This window comes from Mercurialis annua, linkage group LG6 (assembly GCF_937616625.2).
Source record: "Mercurialis annua linkage group LG6, ddMerAnnu1.2, whole genome shotgun sequence".
Classification (NCBI taxonomy): domain Eukaryota; kingdom Viridiplantae; phylum Streptophyta; class Magnoliopsida; order Malpighiales; family Euphorbiaceae; genus Mercurialis; species Mercurialis annua.
The window spans coordinates 43,859,941-43,874,775 of NC_065575.1; the positions used below are offsets into that span (position 1 = coordinate 43,859,941).

The window sequence follows — 14,835 nt, forward strand, 5'->3', positions numbered from 1 at the left end:
GCAATTTTTTTTGGATCATAACAGTTTGCTGCCATTTTGAGGTATGTTAGCTCTGTCATTTTAATTTTTTCAAATTTACTTACCGTTTTTTTAATTGTTTTTTTGAAAATTTGATTTTCTTGATTTTTTTAATTTAGATAATGATGCTAAATTTTGACCGGCTCAACGGTGAATGTACTGTATGATTATAAAATAAGCTCTAGAAAACAGGTGAATACAACAATAAGGGGAAGAGCCAACAAAAATATTTTAAAATATTTACATTTAGGATATTTTTGACCAACTACCAACATATTTATAGTTTTCCTCATTTAAACTAAAAGTTTGTTTATTAAATCATTTTATTAAGATGGGAAGAGAGTTTATGATCAAAATATAATATTTTTATCATATCATTTTAAGTAGAAAGGCTAGACAATTTCTAGTATTAATGTATTGATGAATATGATATAGAAAAACATGTAATTAGTGGTGAAGCTCGGATGCTAACTAAAAGAGCAAAATTTAAAATTTAAAATATAATTTATACAAACAAATTCAATGAAGTTTACATTAATAAAATTATATATTGAGTTTTATAAGAATATAACTCAAATTTTAAATATACTAGATGGGTGAATATTTGTAAAATTAGGTCGACGATTTTACATGTATTGAAAATATTGTAAAATATCCTCCTCATCAATCATAAATTGTATACTAATTAAATATACATCAGAAGCTACTAAATTACTATAAATAAGTTAACACGTATATTATTGTCAAAAAAAAGTTAGCACGTATGATTTAATTTAATGATTATATAATTTTGTAAATTAAATTTATTTATATAATAAAATGTAAAATTAACAAATTATTAAAAATAGGGATTTTAAAATTATTGAAATAGACATAATAAATAAAATATAATTTTATTGAATAAAAGGAGAAAATAATTTTAATATTTTTAAGGCTTTTGAATGCTAAAATCAGAAGAAATGAAAACATAAAAACAGTCCGTCAATATTTTCTTTAACATTTTTTATTAAGTGTTTTTCCAATTAGTTGCAATATTAAAAAGAAAATCTAATCATTTTAAAAAGTCAAACTATTACAAGTTGTTTCAATTCTAACTAATTAAATTTTATCTATTTTATTTTTTGTTTTAAAATTCAATAATGGCTATTAATATCGTTTTAATAAAGAGCACGTGATTTTAATCCATCTCAAAACTAAATCAAATTCAAACTTTTTGTTTATTTTATTCCATTACTTTTTTAAAGTAATTTTAGTTCTTTACGTATATGCTCTCTATTTAATTAGAAAAAAATCCGATAATTTTATTTAATTTAAAAAATAACTATTTCTTCGGCCGTGGGAGGAAGGCGGCTTTCTCCTGCGCCCTCTCCTTTAGTCCATGCAGGTAATTAGCAATGTATTTATTCTGAAAAATGATATGGTTGCAAAAGTAATATTTTTGTACATTTTATTATTACTTTGGTTAGAAAAATGAAGCTACAATATTTTGACATGTTGGTTAGTAGAACATAGCTGGGTCATCAAAATTGCACTGCGAAATAAAATAAGTTTTGAGTGTAACACTGCCATTTAAAGAAGGGCTTTTTACTCAAATAACCAACATTCATGTTTGATTTACTCTTATACCAACACATGTTTGACATTTAAAAACTACCATGCAAGGGAGAAATTATTACTTTTATACCATCCATATAAATAGAACCCTAATAACACAAACCCTCATAATTACAATTATTTTCTCTCTCCTCAAATTTCTCTCTTCTTTCTCTTTCAATTCAATTTTCACACAAATCTCAAATTTGTTCTTCGTATCGTTCCGTCTCCGCCGTTCCGTTTTCGCCGCTCCACCTCCATCGTCCCGCCTCTGCCATTCCGCCTTCGTCTCGCTGTCATCTTTCTTTTTCTTTTATTGTTTTGATTTCAGCTCAGAAATGTACTGTTCTTCTTCTTTTTTAATTTTCAAATCTGTAATTTGATTATTTTTTATAATTGTTTTCACCATTAAATATGTATAAAGATTATCTTTAAAGAATCTAATACTCATTTCATGTAGTGTACAATAATTTTGTGATTTTATGGAGTAAAATTCTGTTATTTCTGCATTTTTTAGTGTTTCTGCGTTTTTTTATTCTGCAGAACGATTTGTTGATGAGGATTGATTGCTGAATTTTTGTAATGTTACAGTGTTGTTGATTTTATGTTGACTTTATGTTGATATCAACTGATTTTTTTTATTTTTACATTGACAAATAAGATAATATTGTCTGTGAAATAAACTAAAAAAATTAAATTAAATTAAATTGAGACTAGATAATGATATGTTAGCATCGGGGAAGAAGACATATAATAATGTTGAATCATTGTAATGTTACAGTGTTGATATGGTGTTGATTTTCGGTTGATTTTTTGTTGATTTTAGCATCGGTGAAGAAGACAATAATTATGTTAAATTATTGTAATATTATAATGTTGATCTTATGTTGATATAGTGTTGACATGGTGTTGATTTTGGTATTGGTGAAAAATATAAATAATGATTTTGAATTATTGTAATATTACAAATTTGAATTTATGTTGAATTTATGTTGATGTTATGTTGATTTTATGTTGGTTTTTTAGATAGAAAAATGATGCATTAATCTTTGGTTAATTTAATGTTGATTTAATGTTGATATATATAAAAAAATTAAATATACGATAAACAATTTTTTTTTTGATTTCATGTTGATATTTGGTTGATTTTATGTTGATATATGTATTATAAAAAATTATTATTTAACATTCTTGTTCATGTATTGTTGATATAATGTTGACATTATGTTGATTTTTTATTTTATTTTACATATAATGTAGTTTTTATTGCTAATGATAAAAATCAATTAAAAATCAACAAAAAAATCAACAGGTAACATTATTATGATTTTTTTTCTTCTATAAATATAACAACAATTAAGAAAAATAACACCAAAAGGACAATTAACTAATAAAGAGAGTCCAGTTAGAGCATCTCCAATGGGATGCTACTTTTTCTGCTAAATTTAGCATGAAAAAGTGGTAAAATATTATAGATAGCATAGCATTTCAAATTTTACTCCAATGCAAAAAGTTAAAAAAAATATTAAAATTATTTATTAAGATAATTATCTCATAATTTTATTAATTGCTAATTATTTAATAATTTTTTTAATTAAATATTTTAAACTAAAATTTATGTAATATTTTTTTTAATTTAATAATGAGCTTTTCAGAAGATATAATTAAAAGAATCGATGAATTATATAAAAATAAATTATTTAATTTTTTTATTATATAGATATATGGTCTACTATTAAAAAATCAAATCGATGTTGTAAAATTAAATAGAAGCACAAAATTTAAAATGAAAAAAGTTAAAAAAATAAAAAAAGTAGGTTAAAATAATAAATACAAAAAATAACTGTGGTAAAATTGTAATTAATAGTGAATTGCTATTGGTTGTTGAATTTTAGCATATGCTATAATCTGTGCTAAATTTAGCACATGATATAGCATATGCTAAATTTAGCACAAACTATAGCACTGCATTGGAGATGCATTTTAAAATTAAATGTTAAATTATGGCATTAACACTTCATTTTAGCATTGCATTGGAGATGCTCTTAAACGCCAATTCCCCTAGCCATAATAGCCTAAATGTCCAGATTTAACACTTTCAACAATTCATTTAGGCCAACAGTTAGCAACATCTTCATTTCTGCACTAAGGGCACAGACTGCTAAAGAATCAACCACTTGGTTTGCATTCATAGAAATATAGAACCATTACACTTCCTGAAATTGCAATGCCATAAAGCTAATTTCCTTGATGATGTCATATACAAATAATTACGGATTACTTAAAAATAATACCTTAAGAATATAGTATATTTAGCACATGATTTTCATTATCCAATTACAAGCTTGGTGACAACAATTTATGATGAAACTTACAAATTAAGAGCCACAAACAAACAGCTCAAATTCTAAGAACATAAAACAAATAAACAATTTCATAAGTTGAGCAGTGTGCAACAAAGGATTTGGACTTATGAAAGCAGCGACATGAGTTCTTTCAGCACCGGAATACTCAGCAAGATGACCATGGGCATCGGCTCGACGACCACGAACAACATCAGGCTGGACATAAATTACAGCAGGAATATTAAAAATATCCTTCAAATTTTCAAAAATGATGAAAACAAGAATTCAAAGGTCCACGATCCCCTTCATTGATCTCATAAACACACACTTTTTGAAATTTAGCTACTGCAATAATTTAAGAATCAAACAAATCAATTAAAAAACCTAACTAAAAACAAAGAAAGATAATCAAAGAGACATGGCAACTAAATGAACTTTACAATAAGCCAGATCAGAAGCTACTATCGTCATCATCATTCAACCACCGCCTTCATCGTCGTTCCGACACCGCCATTTTTTCGCCTCATCATTTTGCCGCCGCCGCCGCCGTTACTTCTTCCACATGGTTCTGTCACCGTCGTCACCATTCCGCTGCTTCAGCGATTCTTTTGATCCAGATCTGCTATGTGAAACCAATATGTTGATCGATTTGATGAGAACGTGAAGAACAGAAAAGAAACTGCCAAAGAAGAAACAAAATAGGCAAAATGGTGGGAAAGAAAAGAATTTAGAAAATAAGTCTAAAAAAGAAAAATAAATATGTAGTGTATGTAAAGATTAAGAAGGCACTGTATAAAAGTAAATGTTGCAAAAATAATCGTAAAACGTATAAAAAGCCCTTTAAAGAATGTGGGAACTGTGTTGTGCCCATAATACAAGCGTTCGAATATATCAAGTCAAATCAGAAAAATAAAAATAAAAGAAAATTCATTTTATCCCTTAAATTTAGTATAAAAAAAATCAAACAAGAATATTTAATTTCAAATGAAAAAAATTACATTTTAGAATTGGTGTTTTGTTTGGTTTCACATTCACATAAGATGAGATAGAATTAGTAGAGTGTAGTATATAAATTGAAGCAGAGATAAAATTATTGGAGCGTGATGTAGAAATTGGTGCTAAAAACTAAAAAGGTAAAATGAACCAAACTCTTAATTTTAATAATATTCTTTAAAATTACAAATTTGGTGTTCTTTGATTTTTTGTGTCAAATTTAAAATGTAAAATTAACATGTGTTGATAAAAAGTATCACAGATCCATTCAAGGATGGGCTCTTAATGGGTTAGAGTTTATTTTGTCAAATGAATTGGAGACTTAAGAGCACCGGGCACATAGGTCTATATTCCATAGCAAAGGAATCAAACTTATAGGCCCGCAAAGCTGTGAACGTAGCTGCAATGTGATATATTCATCATTCATGGCTTCCTGTTGAATTTTTATTTTTTAATATCATCTTGCCCCTCAATTAGAAACAAAATTTCAATTGAGGATAAGTTTATGATTTTAGACAAAAACACATATAAGTTGGTTAATTTAGCTCTTTTTTTCTTTTCTAAAATGGCAAAATACGATTGGAGGAAATAGGATTGAGGTAACAATAAATTATTGATCCATTTGAAATTAAAATGATCAAACCAGTCAAAATATACATTTATGGGATCCAAACATTCCGTTGTCGTTGTTGCGTTCTTTATATCTGGTTTCTTAATTAATGCAAAATCTATTATTAATGGTGAAAACACAACTACATTTTGGAAAAAAAAAAACAACTACCAATATGGCTATAGTTTAAACTTTGAACTATGACTCAATTTATGTACGAATAGGGATGATAGAACAGGGCTTAATGGCTAAAAAAACCAAATTTTTACGACTAGTTACAATTTAAATAAAACTTATTAATTTTTATAATAATAGGTAAATTGTATTTTTTTTATTAGCCAAATTTGGATTTTCTTTTTGTTATAAGTTTGGTCACCAATTTGCTTATTATTGCAACAACAAAAATATAATTTAACTATTATTACAAAAATTTAAAAATTAAGTTTAAATTGCTAAAAATCGTAAAGATTTGACTTTTTTCTACCATTATGCTATAGATAATGTATGTTTTGGAGTCAACAATTCTTTGTGTATTATTTCCAATCTATTTCGTCTTATAAAAACCATGTCATTAATAAAAGTCATGTCATTCATGACAATAATAAAAAAAATAGCCACGTAAGATTGCAGTAATAGAGTCCGAGACAGTGTCAAATTAGGGTGCCGACTAGTTCAAAATTTTAAACGTTGGGGCACAATTGAATCTTTCTGGACATTAAGGCCCACTTGATCCTTATCCCAAACCATGTGGGTATGGGGTGACCTTTTTCACTTAAGAGAAAGTCATATCATTAAACATATCCATGTATGATTAAAGTAACGAAGTTATAGACAGTGTCAAGCTGGAGGACCTCTTTGTTTAAAATTTCAAACGTTGAGGACTCACTTTATATTAACCCCAAACCATATGGGTGTGTATGACCCTTTTTCCTAAAATAAATATTCAATACTGTGTAGGAAAAGTTATTTAATATTGAATTAATCATAAATTTATAATTTTAAAACATAAAGCATCATGAGCTGCAAATTCCTATGTGTTATATAAGATTAGTTAAAACAATAATAAGTTCTTAACAAATCGAATGATTTTCTAATAATAGCCTAATTCATATGATAAGAAAGAATCATATTAAATTTTAAGAAAAGGAGAGCGAATGCGTAGTTTTTTTTATTTCAACGCTTATCTAATTAACTACAACATTCGAAAAAGGTAAGTGCAAAAGGACTTATTAATATTGAGAGTTGACTCGCCTTGTTAATTAACAGTAAAATTATATTATATCCTAAAATGTCGGAGCTTTCCAATGTTTCTTAATTGAACACATTTTTAGAGCTTTCCGAACTGTAAACTCCACAACGCACACTTTACACCTTTAATTATTTTAAAGTATGATACTGGATTGGTCCTTTTATGAATTAGCACAAAAATTGGAAAGAATAAAGGATAGAACTGTCACGATATTTAGAAAGATCGTAAAGCATCCCGAGTTTTGAATTCCTATGGTTATAATGTCGCGTCAAGAACGTTACGCCTTATATATATAAAAGGAGTTAAAATAATGAGTTCTTAACAAATCGGATGATCCCTAATAATAACCTAATCTATAAATACAGTCATATGATAAGAAACTATCACATTAACTTTTAAGAAAAGGAGAGCGAATGCGTAGTTTTTTATTTCAATACTTAGCTAATTAATTACAACATTCGGATAAGGTAAGTGCAAAATGTCTTATTAATGTTGGGAGTTACCTTGTCCGACAATTTAACTGACAATAAAATTAAATTATATCCTAAAGTATCGGAGTTTTCCAATATTTTTTATTTGAACACACTTTTAGAGCTATCCGAACTGTAAACTCCACAACACACACTTTACATCTTTAATTATTTTTAAATAAGATAGTGGATTGGTCCTTTTCTGAATCAGCACGAAAATTAGAAGAAAAAAAAGATAGAATTGTCACGATAGATTTGGAAAGATAAAATCAGTTACATATGATAGAAAGTGGATACATGATTTTTCTTTCAATAACCGGCTAATTGTCTAAAACATTCAGAATGGATCAGTGCAAATTTTTTTATTAATGTTGGGAGTTGACTCGCCTTGACCTACAATATAACGACAAATAATTATATTCTATCTTAAAATGTCAGAGTTTTTCCTATATTTCTTAATTGAATTTGTCTTTAGAACTTTCCGAGCTGTAAACTCCACAACATATATTGTTCCGCTTTAATTGTTTGAAAGTAAGATATTGCGTTGATCCTTTCCTGAATAAGAACGGAATTGAAAGAAAAAAATAAGTATCGAATAGTAATATTTATTTATAATTATATTTACTTAAAAGTGGTAGTAATTGGTTTTTCAAATGACTATCCTAATTGAAATTTATTATGTGGTGGAGAAAAAAAACACAGGAAATAATATCTTGAATTTGAGTAAAAGAAAATTCCAGAAATAACCTTAGAAAACATCTAAAAACATAGTGTTTGACCGTTAGGGATAACAATAACGTCTACCACATATTCCATTTATAAACCCATCTACCATTCTTCCTCTTTAATTTTCTTCAATTATAGCTCACTCTTTTCCATAAACCAACCTTTCTTCTTCTCTCTTTTTTACCACAATCAATAAAAAATAAAAAATCTCCATTTTTGCAAATCTCGTTAGAATACAAAAAATCCAAATTCACTGCTTTTCATTTATTATCTTTTCTTTTTTATTCACCTACTAGGGTTCATTTTTCTTATATAAATACCCCCTCTATAACATTTCATTTTCATTATTCTCTTATACTAAAAAATGAGAGTTAGGTTAAAAAGGAGCTCCTTTCGGTTCAAAAAGAGGATAGAGAATGAGGGTATTGCGAGTCTGCTAGTTCATGAATACCTATGAGTTCATCAGCCAGATATATGGACTCAAGGGTTTGCATGACTTGGGAGACTCGCTTGCCTTCCCCTTTCCTTTCTTGGATTGAAGGGAGCTCCTATGTAGCACCGACACGGATACAGAAAAACGGATTATTCAGATCCGTAAACAACAACGCTTTTTTAAGGTTCTTATCGAAAAATATGTTTCATGTCCGAAACGTCAAACTTTCACTTGAACAAAGTGTTTGCCTACTTCTCCCTCCACTTTTTAATTTCAGCTTTATTTTTGTTCAGAAATTTTAGTTTATTTTAAGATATATTAACATGTGTGGCATGCATTTTCTCAGGGCTTGAAGACGAATGCAATTGCAGAATGGAATAAATGAAGAGTTGTTAGTTTAATTTTCTGAAACAAAAACAGAATGTTAATGAAGTTCTTAGTTAGTTCTCAAAATTTTCTTGTGGTATATGTATTATTGAAGTGCAAATTTGATGAGATGATAATTCTGTGGTCTTCTTAAATATTTTGTTTTTAATTTGATTTGTTTGTTTTCTTGAGTTGATTGTTGTTGTGGCCTATGTGAGGTCTCAATCTGTGAATCTTTAATTTCACGAGCAAAAAAAGGAAAAATTATATTAATGGTAATTTCCGTCAAAAGGTAATAAATTACTGTCTGCTCTAAAATATGTACATGATGGAATTCTTTTCTAACATCTGAAAAAAAACTTTTAATAACTCAACTTTATGAGTAAAATTGATTTTTTAAGGCTACAATCAAAATAATGAATTGGGTACAAAAATGATTTTTTTTTTCTAAATTGAGTTTTCATGAATTATATTTGCATAAAATTTATTATTTTCAAATTATATATAATGATTTGGCCCAATGTATTAAAAATACACTACTTTTGTATTTTTTTTAACAAACGCTAATCTTCATTGATAGAATTGTTAGAATTATAAAAATATGTGACTGCTCAACATGCCGAGTGAGCCAATTAAAAAAAACGATGATACTGCAAAAACAGTCATCCACAAGGACTTAATGATGATACTTTTGCATATTATTTCGATTATATAATATAGTTCCTTTTTTAGGTTTTTAATTCTATTCATTTCTATAATAAATTGGACTAGTAAAAATTTCTAATTTATCCTTTATATTTGATATATATTCTAAATAGGCTTTTAATGTTATAAATGACATTAAAAAAAATCTTCTTTCCACACAAATTAAAAAACTAAAATAATTCATAGTAATAAATTTTGTTTATTTAATATAAATTAACTATGAATTTAAATTTAGAAAAGATAAGCCTGCCGATTCTTCTTAGTTCTTAGAGACTAAATTTAGATAAATAAATTTAAAAATATATTGAAAAATTGACAGTCTATGCTAATACAAAAAAATAAAATATCTACAAAAATATCATCTCATTTTTCTCTTTATAAATAACACTAATTTAATTTTTTAATTTATAAAAATATTATCTTTTTCTACTCTTTATTTTCTTCATCTTCAACATCTAAAATCTTATTTTTTTATAACACGCATCATTTACATCAATATTCACCTTACAAAGTCACTACCAGGCTCATCATGATCCACTGTTCTTCTCCTCTTTGCTCTCGCACACCGTGGCTGTCCTCTCCTCCTTTGTTTAAATAATAAATCGGGTTTGAAATATCATATTTGAATATGTTTTTATTATAAAAAAATTGTATACAATCTGCATTATATACGGATTAGATAGAATATTTGAAAAAGTTGTATGAGCCTCTCTGTCCAAAATATTTGTAAGGCCAAGTACTTTTTAGCAAAGCATATTCCTATAAATTTAACTTGTATATGAGCCCTTGAATCATCATGAAAAATATGTTTTGTGCTCAACAAAGACTAAAGAGAAATCATTATTATAAACTTAGCGAAAATTATGAATCATCAAAAATAAAGGTAATTTTTAATCAATAAAAGGGTTAAACTATAGAGTACAAAAAGTTTCAAAGATATGGTAAATTCGGAAACATATGAAGGCTCTAACGCTTAGATAATGAGACAATTTTTCTGTCCATAGATTGCGTAGAAAGACGAGCCAGCCGACTCTCAATTCCTTTTATTCTATCCGGTTTTCAGGACTTCGCTTTGATTAATCGGATTCGACCCACATCGCTCGCCTAACATAGTAAATAAGTCTATCAATAGGGATTTTCTACATTTACAAGACTCGAATCTGAAACTTTATTTAAGTGATATCAATCCGCTTACTACTTGAACTAATTCTTATTAATTCAATATTTATTTTTTAATTAATAAACTCTCAATGTTAAATTACCAAATAGCATTACACCGACCAATTTCAACATTTAAGTTATTTGGCCAATTGGATCGGCTAAAAAAAAAAAAGCTTCTTCTCCCCTTATTATTAAGAGTTTTTTAGACAAATACACCTAAATTGGCTAAATAATCTCACGGCTACCACAACAATTTAATGCTAACCATAATACCGTTTGTCATAAGTTTTTTATAATAAATAAGCTTCCTGATTTGCCAAATTACGACTCTCTTAAATAGGAGCTGTTCTCTTCCAAAATTGAATCAATCTCCATGTCGCAAGATTCTCTCAAGATCAAACTTACAGTTTCCATTCATAATCAGTAATTCAGAGACGATTCCAACAAAATCAAACGCAGTACCCGATTCAAGATAAAAATCGAGGAATCACAGCTGATATGAGTTTACTAAGTGATTCAGGTTAGTCTCTGATCAATCGCGACTCGAATTCAACAAATTCTTTTTCAATTTTGAAATTGATCAATCGCGACTCAAATTCAACTCATTCTTTATCAATTTTGAAATTGATAAATCGCGACTCAAATTCAACTGTTATATCTGATATATCGCATAAATAGGTTTCTGTTTTCAAATTTAAATTGAATGATTTTATAACTGAATACATTGATTTTTTTTTTGCAGTTCTTAATTGATAATTCATTCAATTTTGTGATAGTTAGTGATTTTTGAATTTACTAAAGCTGTTATTGTAGTTTTAATGATTATTGATGTGTTATAGTTTGCTAAATGGTTAATAAGGTTCTACTAATAGTTTGAATGAACATTCATTCAATTATGTGATACTTAGTGTATTTTTAGTTTGATAAAGCTGTTATTGTAGTTTTAATGTTTAATGATGTGTTATAGTTTGCTAAATGGTTAATAAGGTTCTACTAATTGTTTGAATGAATATTCATTCAATTTTGTGATAGTTAGTGTATTTTTAGTTTGATAAAGGAGTTATTGTAGTTTTAATGTTTAATGATGTGTTATAGTTTACTAAATAGTAAATAAGGCTCTACTAATAGATTGAATGAATATACATTCAAATTTGTGATAGTTAGTGTACTTTTAGTTTTATAAAGTTGTTATAGTAGTTTTAATGGTTATTCTGTTTATAGTTTACTAATGGTTTAATATGTGTTACTAATGTTAAATCATTAAAATGCAGCAAAAGGAACACTGAAGGCTCTTGTGCACTATGATGGAGTATGGGATGAGCATTTTAATTACTCCAACTACAAGATGAAAGGAATACTGATAAGGGAAAACACAACCTTTGAAGAAATTAAGGAATTGATAGCAGGTAAACTAGAGGTAAACAGTTGGGAAACCAAAATGGAAATCAGATTTCAGTTAGAAAGCAACTACCAAACTTTACAAATTGAAGATAATGTCAGCCTGCAATTCTACATTGAAATGAAAAAAGATGAACCGCGAGTAACCAGTTTTCCATTATGTGTTACAACAAACAAATTTGAAGGTCAGCCACAAATACAAAATATCAACAGTGAAGCTTCTATTGGAATTATTGAAGAACAATTTGTGGATACAACGTCTAGTAGTGGCACTGCAATTGATATTATAAAATATGCAGAAATATTATACAACCAGACAAGAAAAGAAGATGAGGAAGCTGAAAGTAAACCACAAGAAATCAACATCGTCACTGATCCAAAAATAACAGAAATCTATGTTGGACAGATCTTCAAAGACAAAAAAACTATGAAGACAAGTTTCTGTTTCTACACGATTGCTAACCAATTTCAGTATAAAGTTAGTAAGTCTTGCAAAAGAGAATATATAGTCATTTGCATTGATGAAGATTGCAGGTGGACAGTGAGAGCTTCAAGAGATGGAAAGACAAATATGTTTGTGATTAGAAGAATGATAAACATCCACACATGCCCACCAAATATAAGAATGGATGACAAAAGGCAAGCAACAGCTTCAATAATAGGGGAACATATAAAAATGAAGTTCTTGGATATAAAAACAATCTATACTCCAGCTGATATTATTGCAGATATTCAGAGAGATTTTGGGATTGTTTTGAGTTACAATAGGGCATGGAGGTCAAAAGTAAAGGCACTAAACCAAATTAGAGGTAGTCCGCGCGACTCGTATTCAATTTTGCCTGGATATTTGCACATGCTTCTACAAACTAATCCAGGATCAGTTGTAGATCTTCATACAACTGATGAAAACAAATTTGAATATATGTTTATGGCTCTAGATGCTTCTATTAAAGGTTGGAGATACTGTAGACCAATAATTGTAGTAGATGGAACATTTTTGAAGTCGAACTACGGTGGAACATTAATAACAGCAAGTACACAAGACGGAAATGGTAAGATTTTCCCCCTTGCTTTTGCAGTTGTTGATTCCGAAAATGATGATTCCTGGGAATATTTTTTTTTAAAATTGAAAGAAGCATTTGGTGGAAGAAATGGGCTGTGTATTGTTTCAGATAGGCATTTGAGTATATTGAATGGGGTCAAAAAGGTTTTTCCTGAAGCAAGTCATGCAATATGTATGTACCATTTGCTAAGTAACATCAAATCAAAGTTCAAACACGATCCGGATACATTGAGAGACTGTTTCTATGGAGCTGCAAGATCATACACAACTAAGGGATTTGACTACTACATGAAAGAGCTTGATGCCATTAATGCCGGAATTCGAAAGTACCTAACAGATATTGGGATCGAGAAGTGGGCAAGAGCACATTGTAAAGCTAATAGGTATGACTAAAAAAAATTATATTAGTTAACTGATAATTCTTTATAAGTTTGATATGACTATTCTTTATATAGTTAACTGACAGTTTCCTTTATATTTACTGTAAGTTTGTTATATAAATTACAACAAGTTTGATCATAATTTATAAAATATTAGGTACTCGACAATGACATCGAATATCGCCGAGTCTTTGAATGCAGCAATCAAAGCAGCTAGGGAATTACCAATAACAACGCTCCTTGAAAGTTTGAGGCGTTTGATGCAAGAATGGAGTTATGCTAACAGAAATATTGCAATTTGTACATTTACTAAGCTGACAAACAAAGCAGAACATGAACTCAGAAATCACTATGCATCATCTTTAAGAATGAAGGTAAATTTTCAATTACAGTACATTTTAATTTCAACTATGCTATATTAGCTAACTGTTTTCTAAGAGTTGCCTAATGGTAAGTTAACTGTCAAATATATGTTTTTCACAACAGGCTTCAACATCTGTTAGAGGTTTGCACAGTGTGGAAGATGGTGATAAAACCTTTATAGTAAAACTTAATGAAAGAACATGCACATGCTGCAGATTTCAATTGGATGAAATGCCATGTCCACATGCTATTGCTATATTAAGCAAACTACACCAAGAACCATATCAATACTGCTCAGACTTTTTCACTAAAGAAAATATGCTTGCCACATATGAAGGAGTTGTCTATCCAATGCCTAGCCAAAATAATTGGGATTTACCTGCCAATGTTGAAAGTATGGAAGTTCTTCCGCCAATAGGAGCAATTCCAGCAGGAAGACCAAAGAAAAGAAGAATCACGGCACCAAATGAAATAAAGAAGACAAATCAGTGTGGAAGATGCAAACAAAGAGGACATAATAAGAAGACATGTAAAAATATACCAAAATAATAAAATTTAGTTTTCAAATACATTTCCTAAATACATTGATTAAATGATTTGTAATTCATTGAATTTTGGCTCAATTAAAGGATTTCCTTCTTTTTTTTATTTGTTTCTTATAATTTTAACCATTTACCAATTATTTACTACTGTGTTACCAGAGATATATCAAAAAATTATATGTCACTACATATTAAGACAGTGATAAATAATAAATTACTTACATATTAAGACAGTGATAAATAATAACTTACTAAACTATTACTACATGTTTTATAAATTACTAGAGGTTTACTAATATGTTGCTTAACATATATTTATAAAGTTACTATAGGTTTCCTAATAGGTTACTAATAAGTTACGTAGCATCTATTTATAAAGTTTTATTAAAAAGTTTTATTTATAATTTATTTTCTTTACTT

At 28.3% G+C, this 14,835-nt stretch overlaps 1 protein-coding gene and 2 long non-coding RNA genes across 3 annotated transcripts; 2 read left to right on the forward strand and 1 right to left on the reverse strand.

Moving 5' to 3' along the window:
• Positions 1-3,833: 3,833 nt before the first annotated feature.
• Positions 3,834-4,763, reverse strand: LOC126688259 (uncharacterized). The gene is made up of 2 exons (XR_007644211.2): positions 4,392-4,763; positions 3,834-4,301 (listed from the first exon to the last, which is right to left on the reverse strand). It is a non-coding gene; the product is annotated as an uncharacterized LOC126688259 (long non-coding RNA).
• Positions 4,764-8,108: 3,345 nt separating this feature from the next.
• Positions 8,109-8,958, forward strand: LOC126686082 (uncharacterized). Its single transcript, XR_007643780.1, has 2 exons — positions 8,109-8,679; positions 8,784-8,958. It is a non-coding gene; the product is annotated as an uncharacterized LOC126686082 (long non-coding RNA).
• Positions 8,959-12,014: 3,056 nt separating this feature from the next.
• LOC126687927 (uncharacterized) lies at positions 12,015-14,422 on the forward strand. The gene is made up of 3 exons (XM_056106383.1): positions 12,015-13,513; positions 13,668-13,901; positions 14,089-14,422. The coding sequence occupies exons 1-3, from the start codon at positions 12,015-12,017 to the stop codon at positions 14,420-14,422; spliced, it is 2,067 nt and encodes a 688-aa protein (XP_055962358.1).
• Positions 14,423-14,835: the final 413 nt, after the last annotated feature.

What these genes read in the sequence shown, in the direction of transcription:
- LOC126687927 (XM_056106383.1), top strand. Translation starts at nt 12,015, where the DNA reads ATGAAAGGAATACTGATAAGGGAAAACACAACCTTTGAAGAAATTAAG. An exon ending in GCACATTGTAAAGCTAATAG is followed by an intron (nt 13,514 to 13,667) that starts GTATGACTAAAA and finishes ATAAAATATTAG; the next exon opens with GTACTCGACAATGACATCGA. An exon ending in AAGGTAAATTTTCAATTACA is followed by an intron (nt 13,902 to 14,088) that starts GTACATTTTAAT and finishes CACATGCTGCAG; the next exon opens with ATTTCAATTGGATGAAATGC.